The following is a 20036-nucleotide window of genomic DNA, read 5'->3' as shown; positions in this document are numbered from 1 at the left end:
TGAATAGCATGGATTACTGCCATAATAATGATATCTTTCGTAATTTGATCGTAAAAAATGTATGAATTTGGTTGATGAAAATATTTACTGAAGTACTGAATAACACCTGTCGTCAACCCATACTCAGAAGAGTTTGCTCGATTTGAAGTCGATTTTTCACTCAGCCAGATAAGCGAATTTTGGCCTTTGTTTCACAAATTACTTACAGAAAACTAATTTTTGTTGCTTATTTTAATGAAAACAGTACGACATGTCAAAAATGTCGTCGAAAAAAATCTAAAATTAGCTGTTTTTATTGATTTTGGAACTAGGACCACTATAGGAACATGCCTGTTTGGTGTACCTATAATGGCGCTATCGTAAAAAACATTTAAAAATACGTAAATATGGTCAAAAGCCAATGAATTTGAATAAAACAATATCATTTGATAACAATTATGCTAAAAAACTAATAATTGCGTTGTTATGTGGTCATTTAGAACGTTAACAAGAATATGAGTATCGTTATGAAATCCTAAGGATTTTGGAAAAATGTTGATACCTTTCACAAAATAATGGCTTTTTCGGTCACTAAGAAACGGAATGGCCCCATTTCATTTTTAAATCCTTTGTAAAAGGCTAGAGAACATTTCACACTATCATAAATAACTTAATTACTGTTAATTTATCGTATGAGACGCATTTTAGTGCAATACCACCACTATTGGTACTAGCACCACTATAGGTACGTTTACCCTAATGCGATTTTAAAAGCAAATTGTTTGAAGCAGAAATTTATTTCAGTTCGGCACAGCTTACGAATCCTTGGCTGGTAGCTACAGCAACGCTCTTTGGTGATTAATTTGCTTCATCTCCTCCCTTTCCTTTGCCCTTCCTTATCCTCGTACCCTTACTCGATCAGTTCGACAAGTCCAACGAACAGTCGTTTTCTCTCCATTACCCTCCCTCGACCAAGTAAGTTCAGCACGTCTAAAAACTAGTCAGGATCATTCCATTCCCTCCCTGTGGCAATTCCGGTTGAATTGAAACACCGGGTTTTTTATCCTCCCACTCCTTTGGCCAAGTCACGGTGGCAGTTGCAATGCATGCCTCCCCCAACCCCTCCAAGAATTTTGGTTAATGAGCTGTCTAGTTGGCGGCTGTGACTACCTCGAGATTGTCGCCGTCAACTAAAACACTACTTCCCTGGTGGTCTAAGTCTCCGGCAAGCAGGTACAGTATCGGAAAAAATGATAGGGCATTTGTTTTTTCAACGCACCATGCACCCGTTGGAACATGTTTATGTGTGGTTTGTATGTGTTTGTGTTTGTGTGTGTGTGTGTGTGTGTGTGTGTGTGTGTGTGTGTGTGTGTGTGTGTATGTTTGAGTGTGTATTGGTGTGTGTGTGTGTGTGTGTGTGTGTGTGTGTGTGTGTATGTTTGAGTGTGTATTGGTGTGTGTGTGTGTGTGTGAGTGTGTGTGTGTATGTTTACGTGTGTATTGGTGTGTGTGTTTTTGTCACAATGTATGTCGTTCCGGATAGATTTGTTAGTAGTTTTTCTGTGTTTTGGGTTAGGTTTTTGATGTTATAAGCAGGACCACCGCCCTCGCGATCAGTGTTTTTTCGATATATTAACAATTTTACGGTCTTCTTTCGCCGTGGTCTTCTGAGGACGTCCGGTTCACTTGCTCGTTTCGGTTGTCCAAGCACGTTTCGGTTGTTCGAAGCGCGTTTGTCACAAAATTGCGCGATCGTTCCATCACGAACTCGATCGTTTTGCGCTCAATGCCAGCAGCCGCCATTCGCTTTTTGATATGGCGCTGATAATCGGTACAATGTTTACCTCGACCCATTGTTACAAACATTGCTTGCTTGGACCGTCAAGAACGCGCTGGTTAAAAACTTGGACACGACTGATGCCGTGCATTGCCTGCGTCTACCCATTTAAATCGAGAACAGAATACTGCCGCGCTCATGAAACAAAACGCCCATTGAAAAGAACAACTGCGCGCCAGCTCAATGCACGCACAAAGTTTCCTATGCACACACGAGCTTCAACGCAGAGATGCACTTAGGCCTTTCAATGACGTGCACTGGAGAACCACCTGTGAGGGAATGCCGAGTTCATTGCTGGTGTGCGCGTGTTCATTTCGCATCGCTGTCGTATGCACATTCATCAACCAGCACACCTGCGTTTTCGTCCGAGGTACAAGCGCTGCTGTCGATGCAAACTTTAGCTTTAATCCAAGTGTAAACACACGCTGTTTAACATGATAACACACATTATCAGAACACTTTCAACGCAAAATGACATCATGGCAAGCTACGTTTTTCAGACACAAATCCGCGCACTCGCATAAACACACACACACACACACAAACACACACACACACACACACACACACACACACACACACACACACACACACACACACACACACACACACACACACACACACACACTGGTGCTTACCGAACGCTAATGGGTAAGATGGTCGGCCAAGACCTACTTAGGGAAAGGAACCCAACCGTGCTCAAGACTATCATTGAACAGTTGTCCATGAGCCACAAACTCCACGTGATATACCCCGCAATCCTGATGTTGAACCTGTGTCAATATCCGCTGATGAAATACAGAAGGCTGTAGACCATCTCAAACTGGGGAAGGCACCTGGTCCGGACGGTATTCCCATTGAAGCGATCAAAGCAGCTATCAAAGCGTACCTGGAAGCTTTTTTATCAGTGTTCCAGAACTGCTTCGATACTGGCTTTTTTCCGATACCCTGGAAGCGACAAAACCTCGTTCTTCTACCAAAGCCTGGAAAGCCCCCCGACGACGCATCAGCACTAAGGCCTTTAGAATTGATAGACAATTTCTCAAAGATACTAGAAATCCTAATACTCAACCGATTAGTTGTCTATACAGAAGGCGAACACGGACTGTCGGACAGACAGTTTTGCTTTAGAAAGGGGCGGTCTACTGGTGAAGCGATCGCAGCTGTTTTAAAGAAAGGACGAAGCGCCTTGCTAAAAAAGAGGACAGGAAACAGATACTGCGCGATCGTTACGATTGACGTAAAAAATGCATTCAACAGTGCCAACTGGGAGGCCATACATGCAGCTCTCTCCAAGATGATGGTTCCACCGTACCTCTGTAGGCTGCTGAAAAGCTATTATGATCACCGTATGCTTTTATACGACACAGATCTGGGAATCAAAAAAATGAGCATCACCGCTGGCGTTCCTCAAGGTTCGATTTTGGGTTCAACTCTCTGGAATGTTATGTACAACGGAGTTTTGACCCTAGGGCTTCCTCCAGGAGCTGAAGTGATAGGTTTTGCTGATGATATTGCTCTTACTGTCCTTGGTGAGTCAATAGAAGAGATTGAACTCCTCACATCCGACTCCGTAAGCAGAATCGAGTCGTGGATGCAACAAATGAGGCTAGAAATCGCCCATAAAAAGACGGAATTCCTCATCATAAGTAGCCACAAGACAGTGCAGTCAGGTAGCATCCAGGTCGGTGATGAACGTATTGAGTCGATACGTCATCTAAAATATCTTGGTGTGATCATCGATGACCGCTTAAGTTTCCGGAAGCATGTCGAGTACGCCTGTAACAACGTCTTTAAGGCAGCAAACTCGTTGATACAAATAATGCCGAACATTGGAGGGCCCAAGAATAGCTGCAGGCGACTTCTAGCTGACGTGGCCATCTCACGGTTGCGTTATAACACTGCGATCTGGGCACATGTTCTGGTGCAAAAGGAAAACCGACAGTTGGTGAACAGAGTGCACCGATTGCTAGCTATGAGAGTTGTTCGTGCCTACAAAACAATATCGCACGTGGCAGTTTGTGTTATCGCAAGCATGGTTCCCATCTGCCTCATATTAGCAGAGGATTCTGAGTGTTGCAGTTTTTCCGGAGTTTCAAACGCGGGATTATCCAGATCCTCAGCAAAGCAGCTCTCTATGCGAAAGTGGCAGTTTGAATGGGATTGTTCAACAAAGGGGCGTACGACACATGCACTGATCCCGAACATCGCTGCATGGACGAGCAGAAAACACGGCGAAGTGAACTTCTACATGACTCAGTTCCTCTCCGACCATGGGTGTTTTCGGAATTATCTTCACAAGTACCGTCACGCAAGCTCGCCAGACTGCCCAGCGTGTGTGAGCATCGTGGATTCAGCAGAACTCGTGCTTTTTCATCGTCCTCGTTTTGCTGAGGAACGTCATGAAATCACCGTGAAGTGCGGAACAACAATCAACGGAACAAACCTGACCGAGGTGATGTTAAAGAATGCGGGAACATGGGAAGTCATAGCAAACGGCATGCGATCAATACTGTTGAAGCTGTAAGCCTTATGGAAAGCGGATCATCGACTTGGGCGTTCGTAAACAGTGTTGTGCGTATTGTGAAAGTGTTTAGTGTATCTGTACACGAATTGAAGTGAGCCTGTAACTCAAGTGAATGCGTACTTTCTGTGCTTTTGCGTGGTATTACGAGTGTCTCCAGGTTTATCATTCTGTCTCGCGAATGTGGTCCAAGTTGCAATAGCGAGATGTAATGCTAATGCATAGCCCTGCCCCAAGAAGCATACCGAAAGGTGAACCCATGGAGAAGGGTAGATGGCCCAAGGAGGGGGTTTACTGGGTAAAAATCATATGTCAACACCCGTGCGACAACGGGAGACTTTCGAAGATTCCCCGTCATTGTAAAAAAAAAACAAAAAACACACTCACACACACGAAAAACAAGTGCACGGTGCGATGATAAAAAGAGGCCCTATCTTAATGTCCGATACTGTAACCTGCTGTCGCAACAAGGATGGAGATCTGGTCAGTAACCAGCCAGAGGTCCTCTCGCGGTGGGCTCAGTACTTTGATGAAATACTCAACGACCAGTTTAACGAACAGCTTGAAGCGCTGCTAGCAGATAGTGTCATGCTACTACCACCTAGCATATAAGAAACACAAAAGGATATCCGTCGGCTGAAAAATAACAAGGCACCCGGAACCAGCGGAAATGCAGCTGAACTGGTCAAGAATGGAGGTGCACGACTAGAAAACGAGATTCATCAAATCGTTACTGAGGTGTGGGATAGCGAATCGATGTCTTGTGATTGGAATCTCGGCATCATCTACCCCATATACAAGAAGGGAGACAGGTTGGACTGCAACAACTACATGGGTATTGCGGTGTTGAATACCGCCTACAAAATATTCTCCCTGATCCTTCAAGATCGTCTTGTCCCGCACGTCGAAGAGATAGTCGGAAACTAGTTATGAGAAGGATTTAGGTTGACAAAAGTCACATTGCAAACTTTGTATTAGTCAACACGGTAGAGTTGAAATAGTAACAATACACATTTTGAGTAGAATAGACTTGATTTAAAAAAAATGCTTTACCGGTTTGCCATTGATCAACCACGTAATGTGAGGAGATGGACGAGCTCGTGATGTTGTACAATTTGCAATAAGCATATCACCATAATACAGCTGTTTTTTTGCAAATTCAATCGTTGGTGGTCCCTTCTGTGGCACTGAAATTGAAATTATTAGTGTCAAAATTGGCAACAAAAATAACATGAAAACACAATTTTTGAAACTTACGCATGACGTGCAATACTTCATCGTTTGATGCCTTGGTGAAGATCGGCGTATCAGTTGATACTTCGCAATAGTACGAGCCTGATGCGTCGTAGTCTAGATTCTTCAGAGTCAGTGTTGATGGAGTAACCTTTTTCCACTGGCAATCGAGATATAAAAGATAAAAACAGAAAGTTTTAAAATTTTAACTTTCTTTTTTTTATTTAATGTTAATCGTAAACAGTAAACATATTAGTTAAGGTTGAATCAAACAACAGCGGAACGCTGCATAGTTTAATTCGTTCTAGCTATTCACTGGTAATGCGGATGGTTTATTTCCATAAAATTTAAATAAAAAATCAAATACAGCGGAACCCCCAACAACGGGTTTAATCCGTTCCAATGACTCACTCGTTATGCGGGAGGCATTTTTTCATACAATTTATGTATGATGAGTGACGAAAGACCAGCTTATGGAAGAACGGTCAGCGAATGCGGACAATCGCACAAGGAGATCAAAGTGAAACATACATATGAAGAACTTAACACTAGAACCGCCGGACTTTCAAATCTTACCAAAACCGCCATTTGGGACAATTTTGTCCCATTCGTTATGTGTAGATATTTAGACATGTTTATTATTTACTAAGGGTTTCATGTTGCAAAATAATTGATAAACTTTATAATTAGGTATAATAAATCTTTATAAGGGACACTTAGACGAACCATTGCTACTAATGAAATTGCGCTAGAGTGTACGGTAGAATGCTTTTATAGACTAGTCGATTGAATATAGCGAAAACATAAGCACGTAGTAAGCAAAAGTAAAAGCACGTATGAATTGAATACTTTTGCGCACTTTTATTGTTGTATTCGTATTGACATGCCTTGTCACGAAAACGCGTACACGCCAGAGCTGCCAGAATTACAGAAGCACACCCGTCACTTGTTGACAGCAGGGATGCCAGCCATCACAATTAATTTTGCTTATGGGACAAAAATGTCCCATATGTCGGTTTTAGGTTGAAAATGATTTTTTTCAATTACCATATGAGATACAATTTTGTTTATAGGTGCATTCAATAGATCGTTAAAAATAAATAAAAGTCAGAAATTTTGAATGAGTTGTCACGATGACAAGCGGAATAACACACCTTTCTCGAATGCGATGGGACAAAAAAGTCCCATCGGCGGTTCTAGTGTTAAACCATTTTTGTAAATTTGAACTGAATAAAGCTACCTCTTTTCTCCTTTTTCCTACATTAACCATCGTTTCTATGACCAAAAATACAACCTCATCTTTATGACCACCTACACGGGTAGATAATACATTTTATATGGGAATTTGTTTTTCAATTGGTAAAAAATGTGTTATGTAACTTATTCTATGCATTTATAATAACATTACTCATTCTGTCCCCAACCACGAAGCGAATCAGACGAGATCTATACAAGCTCCAAGTGGATGGATTTTTTGCCGGACAACAAGCCACTGACCTCGACCATATGCACTGCATAGGAATACGTGCGAGAATCGGAAAGCGATCTGTGCTTAGTGTATAGTGCGTACAGTGTGTAGTGCGTAGAGTTGTGTGCAGCGCGTGTATACGCGCTGCGTGTGTACTGTAGTGTAGGTTTGTAAGTGTAGAGCGCATTCGTCGGACAGGTGCGTAGCGCTTGTTCGTCGTGTACTCTCGCGCTTGTGTGTCTCCCCAACCGCATTATCGCACGATTTTTATGTGTATTTATCATTTTTCTCATTCTAAAATTCAGAAAATTTTTCATTCTGCCTCGCTCTTCTGGATGTTGGTCTGTATTTGCTTGCGACTTGGCTGTGTCACATCAACGATTCGCATGTTTCATCTAGCTCATCCCTTTCCATCGTTGGAGAGAAACTCTTGCGTCTCGCTTTTCTGGGACTTCCAATTTCGCTTGCTACATCAATCGTTCACGCAAGCGTTCTCCTCTCGCCCGCTCTTTGTATCATTGTACAGGTACAGTATCGGACATAATGATAGGGCCTTGGTTTTTTCAACGCACCATGCACCCGTTGGGACAGGTTTATGTGTGTTTTATATGTGTTTGTGTGTGTGTGTGTGTGTGTGTGTGTGTGTGTGTGTGTGTGTGTGTGTGTGTGTGTGTGTGTGTGTGTGTGTGTGTGTGTGTGTGTGTGTGTGTGTGTGTGTGTGTGTGTGTGTGTGTTTGTGTGCATTTGTGTGTGAGTGTGTATGTATGTTTGAGTGTGTATTGGTGTGTGTGTGTGTGTGTGTGTGTGTGTGTGTGAGTGTGTGTGTATGTTTGAGTGTGTATTGGTGTGTGTGTGTTTGTGTCACAAATATGTCGTTCCGGATATATTTGTTAGTAGTTTTTTTGTGTTTTGGGTTTGGTTTTTGTTGTAATAAGCAGGACCACCGCCATCGCGATCAATGTTTCTTCGATATATTACCAATTTTACGGTCTTCTTTCACCGTGGTCTTCTGAAGACGTCCGGTTCACTTGCGCGTTTCGGTTGTCCAAGCGCGTTTCGGTTGTCCAAGCGCGTTTCGGTTGTCTAAGCGCGTTTCGGTTGTCCGAAGCGCGTTTGCCACAAAAGCGCGATCGTTCCATTACAAACTCGATCGTTTTGCGCTCAATGCCAGCAGCCGCCATTCGCTTTTAGATATGGCGCTGATAATCGGTAAAATGTTTACCTCGACCCATTGTTACAAACATTGCTTGCTTGGACCGTCAAGAACGCGCTGATTAAAAACTTGGACACCGCTGATCCCGTGCTCTGCCTGCGTAATGCTTCTATACGTGATGAATAACATCGTTTTTGAGCAGCGAAAACATCGCATGGATAAAACTATCAACGAGTACGCGAGTAAGCGTCCTCCCTTCAAAATCGAGAAAAGAATACTGCCGCGCTCATGAAAGTTTACCATTCGCACACAACGTTCAACGCAGAGATACACGCAGGCCTTTTAATGGCGTGCACTGGAGAAACACCTGTAAGAGAATGCCGAATTCATTGCTGTTATGCGCGTGTCCATTTCGCATCGCTGTCGCTGTCGTGTTTAACATGATAACACACATTATCAGAACACTTTCAACACACACACACACACACACACACACACACACACACACACACACACACACACACACACACACACACACACACACACACACACACACACACACACACACACACACACACACACACACACACACACACACACACACACACACGAAAAAACAAGTGCTTTTTATCACGGTGCGATGATAAAAAGAGGTCCATTCTTATTGTCCGATACTGTACTCTCCGATGTACGCTATCAATGCGGACCGGTGGCAATAGCGTATCTCGAATGTTAGCGTAAGTCGATTTTCGAGGATTTCAGTCAAATTATAGCTAATTTTCGTATAATTTTGCATGAAGTAGTAGGTTTTCGCCACTAAATTAGTTATTTGATTTGATTTCAACTGAATATTACAATTTTATACCTTTTGAAATGGTTTTTAATATTGAACCAAAAGAGAATTTCTTTTGCATTTGACATTCGATGTCTCAAATTAGTACAATTTACTCAAAGAACCGTCAGTTAAAAAAAAGCGTAAAGAGAAATCGCGTATATCGAGTATGGCGTACATCGGGAAATACCAGTATAGCCACACGAGGAAGGCACTCCTTCGCGTTCACATGAAAATGTGGTAGTGTGAAATCAAGTTTACTAGCGGTAGGACGCGTCCCCAACGGAACAAAAGTAGAAAGCTTGGAGCAAAATAATCGTTTGTCTCCCTCTATCCTGTATGCCGGGCTTGCTTGCACTCATGCGCGAGCGCAAGAGTATATTCTCTCAAAACTGAGTTCGCAATTCAACCCGTACAGTGAGAATGTATGTGTTAATGTGCAGCGAAATTTGTCTCTGTATCTCATTCCCCCACCCCCAAAAAACCACATTCACTCTCCGCGCACTCTTAATATTTTGGCGCGCACGCTACGTACAACACAATACAAAAGGTCGTTTTAACCGCGCGCACTGATCAAAGTCGCGATGGTTCAATCGGAACGCCGACACTCCAGGTCAGAGATTTGGTGTGAAAGAAAAAGTTTTTCTGACCAAATCGACAACACACACGCGACGACACATATCGTCACATCGACCGCCGTCGATGGAGAAGTGGTGTGATGATCTAAAAAAAGATCTGTGGGCGAGTGAGAGGAGGGGGGGGGGAGGGCGTAGAACAGAACGTAAGCGTGCGTGAGTCGTCGCGTGTGTGTGTGTGTGTGTGTGTGTGTGTGTGTGTGTGTGTGTGTGTGTGTGTGTGTTGAACACTCTCGAGAACTCATTTTTTTGCTCTTTCCTGGAACCTACATGTTCTACATTCTTCTGATTTTAAGCAACCAAAGTAGAACGGGAAGTAGAAGGCTACTTCATATTCTATTTTCCTCACTACTTTGGAGCGTTTTGAATCGCTTGGGTCAATGCGTGTTGGAGTTTGTACCGACGCCTAATCTGACAGTAGTGTGAACACCTTATAGTTTATATTAACCTTTGCGTTCACACCTTTCCTTATTTTGTTACCTTGACTTGTACTATGTAAATATCTTGATCAGCCAATAAGGCGGCGCTCTAGCAGCAATCGAACACGACATAAGACACGAACAAACCCATATAATCATATGGAGGTGCACTGTCAGACACAAACAAACAAACAAGACAAACCTCGAGTCGAACATGTCAGTTGATTCTGTCTGTGATGTTCGATACCCACCTGTGCTGTGAGTATCTTGGCTGTCAAACGCTTCACAGCTACAGTAGATAGAATTCAATGCGGGACATTTTCAAGTTTTTTTTACGTAGTTTGTCTCTTTTTCTTCTTAAAATTGCGTACAAAATATTTAGAATAGCTATCAATAATATTTGCAATGCTTCACAATCAATTATAACATCCAATATACAGGTTTGAAACGTATAAAACTATTACGTGTACACAATGCATGTATAAGCACTGTATGTGTTTTGGCATGGACGTTTGTTTACATTTTTCAATAATAAATTTGAATGATTTTTATGTTATTTTTGATATGAATAACTAGTATATTACTTGTTGAATCTTCCCCCTGCAGATGGATGTTCATTTAAACTATGAAAATGCTTCATTTTCGAGTTGATAAGATAGGCGTATTGCAGTGCATCATGACAGGTCTATAAGACATCGAACAGCTGACAGAGCACCTATCGAACAGAGTCGTGTTTGTTTGTCTCGTTCGATTGGTCCCAGAGCGCCGCCTAAATGAACTTTGTGGTTGAGCTTAGACCGTCAGCAAGAACGGAACCACTGCGTTTGTTGGATTTATTCCTTTTATTAAGCTTAACTCAACAATGCGTACCCGTTTTTTTTTTCTCTCGCGTGAAACCAGTACGGAAAAACTATTTGGTAAGTACAGTTTTTAATAAAGGTTTATATCAATCTTTATCAAACTGAATTGCATTGATAATTGTAATATAAAATCAATTTCGTTTTTTAAAGAAATCATAACACACGCACGAACGGAAGTGAGCACGGACTACGATAGAAGCAATATTCAATTGGTTGGTAAGTATTGTGCTTGGTGTTAAATTGAACAGCTGTTGGCAAAGTAGGTAATATTTCCCTCTATCCTTAGGAGTGCCGAAAACAACTGTTAGCTCCCGAATTAATCGCGTAGCGATATAGTATTCACTTCTTCGTAGGAATCAAAAATGGTTAAAACGCCGAGTTTCGCTTTGGGTGGAAACTTTATTGTATCGCGGTTTTTGTATACCTTTAAAAAGTTTTTTCAACTATATTCGCTCGCTGTCGTGATGCTACTGAAGCAATCGCGATGGCGAGGAACCCGATTCCCGATCCTGAGGTCATTCGCCTTCACCGTATCGGAACCCGTTACAGTGCCCTCTGTACGAGAGAGTGTAGAATCTCTCGCGATCGCAAATGCTGAATGTTTTGCTGTCAGCCGCGGTGACAGTTCTCTATTTGTCTACGATTCGCAGCAACACCCCACCCCGTGAACTGGTTACCCGTCAAGCTTGCTGTCATACCGTGTTCACTTTTCCATGTGCTCTCGCGATCCGTAAACTATCTCTTACTTTAGCTGTGCAATATCTCTCTCCTATTCGGTTTCCTTAATTTCCACATCTAATACAGCTAACTTAACCGTGGATCACTTTAGTTGTTTTCCGGTTGCTGTACGAACAATCGCTTGTCTTACCCGCCCGTTTCGTCCTGCATGGACTTCTTCGACTACTGCCCTAGTCCATTCTTTTCGATCTCCCTCAATTACAAACACCAAATCGCCTTCCTTTAGCTGAACCTGGTCGTCGTGCCACTTTGGCCGTTTGTTTAGCGATGGGAAGTATTCTTTTACCCAACGATCCCATAAGTGGCGGGGCGATAAGTGGGGCGATCTAAGTGCTTGTGTTACACTCGGACAGAAGCGCATATGAGTCTGGGCGCCTGCTGAACTTCCGAGTAGAATGTGGTTTGGTGTGATGGATTCTACATCTGACGAAAGCGACGTATATGTCAACGGCCTGGAATTGATCAAATTCTCCGAATCAGCTAACACGCTCAACAATATCTCATCATTCAACCGTTGACCATCGTTTAGAGTGTGCATAGCTGCTTTCATGCTTCGCACCATGCGCTCCCAGACACCTCCCATGTGTGGTGCAGACGGCGGATTGAAGGACCAACTTGTGCAGGAATTGGTAATTGTATCGGCACATTTATAAATTGTTGACGATATCTCTTGTTTAAGGATGTTGCTCGCTCCCACAAAATTGGTGCCATTATCAGAGAAAATCTCTATTGGTGTACCTCGACGTGTAACAAATCGCCGTATGGCCATGATGCAGGCGTCGGTTGAGAGGCTGTACACCATCTCAAGGTGCACGGCTCGTGTAACGAGGCAGGTAAACACTGCCACATATCGCTTTTCGTTATGCCTACCGTTCGTGACGTCGACCGGTCCTAGAAAGTCGACCCCGACGTAGCTAAAGGGATGTACCCAAGCGGTGAGTCGTTCCACGGGTAGGGGAGACATTCTAGGAGTGTATGGCTTACTTTTTGCTATTTTGCAGCGTTGGCAGTTTTTTTCTACTCTATCAACTAGTACCCGCAGATTTGGTATATGAAAACGCTGACGGACCTCGTTTACAACCGTTTCTCGGTTTCCATGTCCCAGTCTATGGTGGTAATCTTCTATCAACAAGCAGGTTACGCGGTGTTGGTTCGGTAAGATGATAGGAAAACGCGTATCGAATGCAGTATATTCTGCGTTTGCTGTACGACCATCGACGCGTATCACACCATATTCGTCTGCCACGGATGTTAATGAGTGAAGGATGCTTTTAGTTGGTAGGGTTTGCTTCTTTTTATCTCCATTCAGAAGGTTCACTTCATTTGGGTAGCATTCTTGCTGGACCATGCGCCACAACACTAGTTCTGCCTTACTATATTCTTCAGTTTTAACTGGGACTTGGTGTGATAGCACATTTCGCTTTATATGCTGTGCTTGTCTTTTTGTTGCTGGTATGGTCTCAAGTGGTAGATTGTTTGCCTTGCGTTGACAATTAGCTACAAATCGAAAAAGCATTGCCACAGTTCGTAGTAGTGCTTTCCACTTAGAAATACGTTCTTCCTTTATGAAGGGTTGTTCGCCAATTTGATGATGCGTTAATAGGTGGGCAGTTCTTCGCTCTTCTAGGGTCTCTTCTACTGTTTTTTGCATTGGCCATTTCGATGGTGGAAGGTAGAGGAATGCTGGTCCATTGAACCAGCGGCTATTTGACTCTAGTTTCTGAGTTTCTTTTCCCCATTTCGTTAAACAATCGGCCGGATTGTCTTTCGTAGGAACATGTCGCCACATTGATGGTTCAGTTAGCGAAAGAATCTCGCCGATCCTACAAGCGACAAAATGTTTGAAGTCTCTAGAGGGAGATCTAACCCATGCCAGTACTACCTCTGAGTCTGTGTGGATATACTTCCCGTTGATCGGAAGTGTATGGCTGTCCACAATAGTTCGCATTAACCTCGCTCCCAAAAGTGCTGCTTGTAGTTCCATTCTGGGAACAGGTTGATTTTAATTCGCTGATAAGTGACTTGCAGGGTCTACCAGATGAACAACGAGTGGATGGATTTCCGAGAATCCTGATAGGCCTGGAAAACGTCGACCTGATGGCACCACTGGAAACCCGATCCGGCCAGCCAGGGCAACCGATCGCCGTAAAATCCGTGCTAGGATGGGCGGTCTACGGCCCTCATGCGACTAAAAACGCGAGAAGCCAGCCGGCGGCCAGCTTCGTACACAGCGTTCAGCAGCAGCAAATCGACGATAGCGACACAACGTTAAACGAAATGCTCCGTCAATACTTCACACTAGAAAAAGTGGCTGTAACCAACTACAGCGAATTTCTGCCAGAAAAGCGAGAAATAGTGCGAGCCAGACAACTACTTGAAAGTACGACCGAGCGGCGGAACGATCATTTCGAAACTGGTCTGCTATGGAAACCTGATGACGTAATCCTTCTTGATAGCATAGCAATGGCCACGAAGAGGCTATACGCTCTAGAGCGAAAACTGGACAAGAATGAAGAGCTGAAGCAGATCGTACACGAGCAAATGCAAAATGAAGCAGATCGTACACGAGCAAAATTCTCTATTTGTTTACGATTCGCAGCAACAACAACAGAACAGGAGAGGAAAGAAAGCAGGAACGATCATTCAACGCGCTAGCGCCGGAGAAGCGACAGGAAGACAGGAACGATCCTCCAACGTGTTAGCGCCTGGCAGAGGAGAAGCGGCAGGAAGGTAGAAACGATCATGCGACGACTGCGCGCTAGCGCAGTATGTGTGAGCAGCGAAAAGGAGGCAAGCAGGAAGAATTTTTAACGCGTGCACACCACTCGACGAAGGCAAAGCTGGATGAAAGGAAGAACGAGGAGAGAAGGCAGGCAACACGGGTACGTGTCCTGATCCAGGACAGAATGCGAAAAAAAGGCTAGTAATGAACCCTTACCTTCAACTCCCGTGATCAATTGATGGGTCAATCGTTGAAGGGGAATCCCAGATTCCGAGCGTATCCCGCATCTTATAACGGGATACATGATGTATTTTTCATGCCGAAAGATAAACAGCTCGATGTAAGAGCAATTACGATATCCGTATATAAAAAATATCCAGGTGTCTTAGACATCTAAAGTACGGACAAGGGGCTTTTCTACATCAATCCTCCCCTCGGGTAAAGGTCCTTGAAGTTAAAAAACTTTACGTTTCAAGTGCGGTCGATGAAAAGAAGGTGTTCCGTGAGACTTCCTTACTCCGGATCACCTTCGAGGGTACAGTCCTGCCAAACACGCTGTACATTGAAGGGCTCAGAGTGCCCATCCGTCGACCATTTGTGCAAAAAATAGCATGCTGCACAAAATGTAGCCAGATTGGACATTCAGCGCCTTACTGCACAAACTCCGTGAAGTGTGGCAAATGCAAGGGATCGCACTCAACATCCGAATGCAAGGCCGAAACTTAGAAATGCATTCACTGCAAGCAGGAATGGCATGAAATGTCGTTGTGTTCTGTGTACCGAAAAAAACAATCAGAACACAAACGGGCCGTCTTGCAGAATACAAGAGGATTGTACGCCGATGTTTTGAAGTCCACCTCAAGTGTGAATCCGTTCGATAACCTTTCCATATTGGAGGGTAATGAACCGTTGCCCAATCTGGCACCATTAAATGGAGTTAAAAGATTGCATACAACACGGGTACCAAACAAAAAGACGATAAAAAAAGTGTTAAAGCTTCACCCAAAAAGGTACCTCGACGTCACGACAATGCCATCCCACGCCAACCCCAGAGATCCAAACTCCCCCGTGATGCTCGCACCCATTCACGTTCCCGTAACCCTTCCAATCCCAGCAATCTGGCGTTCCCTAGCGAACCCAGATCTTTCTCCAGGCCATCCCTCCCAAGCCTGACAGAGATTTTACACTCTCTCCTTGACTCCCTCCACCTCTCGGAACCCCTTACCGGATTGATTCCCCTGGCATTTCCTTTCCTAAGAGGAATGGTCAGGCAATGGTTATCAAAATGGCCATGTCTAAGTATGATGGTCCGCTTGGATGATTAATGCCTCCAATGACTACTACACTACAATGGAACTGCAGAAGTTTTTTGGGTAAAATAGATTATTTTAAGGTATTACTAGGGCAATATAATTGTAATGCATTTGCCCAAAGTGAAACTTGGCTCTCACCCGATAAAAATATTACCTTCCCGGGATATAATATTATTCGTCAAGCCTGACAAGATCGAACAAATGATGGGCAGGGTGGGGGAGTGTTAATTGGTATTCGTAGCAGTCACAGCTTCAACAGAATACTCCTCCCCACACCCGATGCAATCTAATACGTCGCTATACAGACAAAACTAGGGGATCTTGACGTTTCTATTCCTCAATTTATATCCCATCGGGAGCCAATTTGGATCCAAAGAAGATCAACAAGGATCTTGAGACAGTAGTAACGGTACTACCAAAACCATTTTTCATCCTGGGCGATTTTAACGCCCATGGATCAGATTGGGGTTGCACACATGACGACAATCAGGCACCAATCATTAGAGATATCTGCGACGCACACTGTTTGACAATTCTAAACTCGGGTGAAGCAACTAGGGTGTCCTCACCTATGGCACGACCCATCGCAATAGACCTATCTCTTTGTTCATCGTCTTTAGGGCTGGATTCTATGTGGAAGGTAATCCAAGACGCGCTTGGTAGCGACCATCTGCCAATAAAGATCTCGATTATCAAGAGGAGTCGCACAGTCGATCAAGTCCCCGCTAATTGTGACTTAACGAGGAACATCGGCTGGACGAAATACGGCAACCAAATGTCCGCTTTGCTAAACCACGTAGAACCCAGTTTCTCCGTAAATGAAGAGTATGCAAATCTCGTTATGGCGATAAACGAGTGCGCCCTCAGTGGTCCTTAACCTATATAAGACTACGATACTGTCCGTCTTGGAGTATGGTTGCATATGCTTCCTCTTGACAGCCAAGTCGTATTTAATCCGACTTGAGAGGATTCAGTAACGCTGTCTTAGAATCGCACTAGGTAGCATGAAGTCGACTCACAACATGTCACTCGAAGTGATGTCCGCAGTGATGCCGCTAAAGCTACGTTTTGAGCTACTATCGCTTCGCCTTTTCGTCCGCTCTACAGTATCAAATCACTTGATAATCGAGAACTTTGAAACACTGCAAGAGATAGGTTCTAAATGCAAAATCATGAAGGTCTATCATGATTTTGTTTCTCTACAGGTGCACCCTAGTACTTCTCAAAGTATAACTAGTGCCAGCTTACCAGAGTCCTGCAGTTCCATTTTAAGTGTAGATACCTCATTGAAGGAGGAAATTAAAGGTATCCCCGATAACCTTCGCCGGATGACAATTCCCAGCAAATTTGTGGAGAAACATGTCCATGCTACCAGTAACCATTTTTATACTGACAGATCCTCATCAAAGCAGGGCATTGGATTTAGTATACAACACGTGCTCCGAAGCATTCTTTAAATTACGCAAACCATACTCAGTATATGTAGCGGAGCTCGCCGCAATCTTTTATGCGTTATTATTGATAAGTGCATGCCCTGCGGATCTATATGTAATTTTTTCAGACAGCTTAAGCGCTATTCAAGCATCAAAATCCGTAAAGGCTGATAAGAGCTTAAACCATTTTGTGAAAGAAATTGTAAAGGTTTTAAGCTCACTGTTTGAAAAGTCGTTTCGCATATCTCCGGTATGGTTGCCTGTTCATTGTGGTATACCAGGAAATGAACAGGCAGACCATTTGGCCAAAAGGGAAGCTGCAGAAGGGTCGTTCTTTGATAGACCTATCCTTCCTCATGAGTTCTTGCAGGCCCCACAGGCGTTTTGCATGGCACGTTGGCTAAATCTGTGGGACTCGGATGCACTCGGAATGTTTCTATATACAATCACTGTGTGACTTTCCACAAGCGAAATGTCTGTGAAACAACCAACATTGTTGGCAACAGCAATCTTGCATCCTATCTTTTTTCCTCTTGTTGGTCCATGTGTTACATGTTGTACATCGCTTGTATGTTTGTGATTGATGAATGTATGCTTGAATGTAAGAATGAATGAGTGCAATGTGTATGGCTGAGTAATCGGCATTTTATTTTTTTTATTCAGGAGTAACGGTCTAAAAAGGCCGTATTGCTTAAAAGTAATCGACATTGACGGCAGACAAAAGATATTTGCTTGAACGATGTTCTTGCAAGGACTTATTAGATAACTGGAACAATACAGACCCCCGCCCGTCACTCGGACCACTAAAGGAAAGGACTACAACGGTACAGACCCTCGCAATGTGATTTGGGCCACTAAACTGGACTACACTCGGACCACTTCGGATGGATGGATTTAACGACATTCCTGGATTCCAAACGATACAGACCCCCGCAATGCCATTTGGAATATTGAACTGAAATAGACATCGTCGAAACCCGAATGATGTAGACCTTCGCCACGCTTATAGGACCAAAAATCATGGACTGGATTGATCTAAACCAAACCGTCCGAGTACACCCGGGATAAGATGCCCTTTCATGGCTCAGAGAAGGAAATGTCTCCCTGCCAATATGGATTGTAGCGCCATGAACTACCTTTTTATTATCTAATCTTCAGCAATACCGCCTTTTTGGACCGTTACTCCTGAATAAAAAAATAACACTACTTTTTTATGTTATCAATTTATGATATTTGGCTTTTAGTTACATAACTTGAATGCACAGCAATTATTTCAACTGACACTAATACACCGCCATGTCTTCCTTACTGTCAGGGCAATCATTTCAATTTATGTGACTTTAGAAGAATATTCAGAGGTAGAAAATTTTTGGAAAAGATTCTATAAATATAACTACATGCATTGCTATACATATCATTACAAAACTAACGAATAATCGAAACCAAAATCTTTTAATGTATCTATTACCTACCCTAGCTCTGTAATGGGATGGGATCCGAAACCCTCCGGGAGATAACACAGGCTCTCCCATCCAACTCCTATTCCGACACGTCCTCGTCGTGCAGAGTGGTAACATGTGCCTCCATATATCCTAGCTTGTGTACACGGGCTAGATCCAACCCCTTGGACGGATGGTTACATATGGGGAACCAGGAGGGGGGTGGGTATCCCGGGAAACCGGGTGCCTGAACGTCGGGGGGGCAACCCGACGCTAAATAAAACGGCCACGTGGGCGCAGGGCCAGACACCCAGTCTCATGGAACAACTGACTACAGAAAGCATCAGAAGGATACGAAACGGACTTAACGATACCGACCAAACGCAATGCCCCCGGACAACGATTAAAATGGGCTCATGGAACGTACGCACTCTTAGCAAAGCCGGAGCCTTGAAACAACTTGATGACGCCTTAGCCACACTGAGCATGGACCTCGTAGCTCTACAAGAGATTCGGTGGCTAGAGAACTCGCTATAAGCCTCGTAAACGTTCACGCCCCTACCGAAGAGAAAGAGGAAGAGGAGAAGGACCTTTTTTACGGCCGCCTCGCTAGAACTATAGATGCGTGCCCAAGGCAAAACCTCAAAATCATCCTGGGGGACTTCAACGCAAAAGTCGGTAGGGAGCCAATGTACCGCCAATACACTGGCTGTCACAGTCTGCATGAGCACAGTAACGATAATGGTAGTAGATTGGTCCAGTTTGCCGCAGCGAACAATCTGGTTGTAGGAAGTACCAAACTAAAGCAAGAAGAAAATCCTCAAGGTTACATGGGCGCACCCGGATGAAGAATTCTTCAACCAGATCGACCACGTGTTAATAAGCCGCCGACGACAGTCGAGCCTGTTAAACGTCAGAGCTTATCGAGGAGCCAATATCGATTCCGATCACTACTTGGTTGGCTAAGTGATACGTTGTAGAATCGCCCGCCCCCGCGACAATGGGGGCGGAGAAAACACGCAGCCTCGGCTCAACACGGACTCTCTAAGGGACTTTACTGTCCAACAGGAATTCAAAGCCGCTTTAGACGAGTCTCTGCTACCAGAAAACAGTTATGAAACTTCGAGCGAGAGGTGGAACGCTCTAAAAACAAAAATAATAAACTGTGCAAGAAATATACTCCCACCACGTCGTGGCAACACCAAATCTGGCTGGTTCGACGATGAATGCAGACAAGTGACCGAACGTAAGAATACTGCATACCGAGCAATACAGCAACGGCATAGAACGCGGGCATGCGTAAAGGAATATTCACGTCTCAGACGCGAAGAGAAAAGAGTTCACCGCTCTAAGAAGCATGCTTTGGAAGAGCAAAACATGCGGGAACTCGAGCAAACCAGAGAGGCGTACGGACCGACACGAAAGTTTTCCAAGGGATAGCAGGTCACCGA

The 20036-nt window shown here is 43.9% G+C and overlaps 1 protein-coding gene across 4 annotated transcripts in view; it reads right to left on the bottom strand.

Moving 5' to 3' along the window:
• The window catches only part of LOC11175855 (uncharacterized), a 206123-nt gene that overhangs the window by 76090 nt on the left and 109997 nt on the right, over nt 1-20036 (bottom strand). For all 4 annotated transcript variants that reach the window (XM_061641036.1, XM_061641042.1, XM_061641049.1 and 1 more), the window contains exons 5-6: nt 5598-5733; nt 5394-5527 (exon numbers count right to left, since the gene is read on the bottom strand). In XM_061641036.1, the coding sequence (XP_061497020.1) occupies nt 5394-5527; nt 5598-5733 (270 nt within the window). The remainder of the gene's footprint in view (nt 1-5393; nt 5528-5597; nt 5734-20036) is intronic.

The sequence above is a fragment of the Anopheles gambiae genome, chromosome X (assembly GCF_943734735.2).
Source record: "Anopheles gambiae chromosome X, idAnoGambNW_F1_1, whole genome shotgun sequence".
Taxonomy (NCBI): domain Eukaryota; kingdom Metazoa; phylum Arthropoda; class Insecta; order Diptera; family Culicidae; genus Anopheles; species Anopheles gambiae.
The sequence above is the reverse complement of the archived record's forward strand: the minus strand, read 5'-3'. Positions and strand labels throughout refer to the sequence as shown.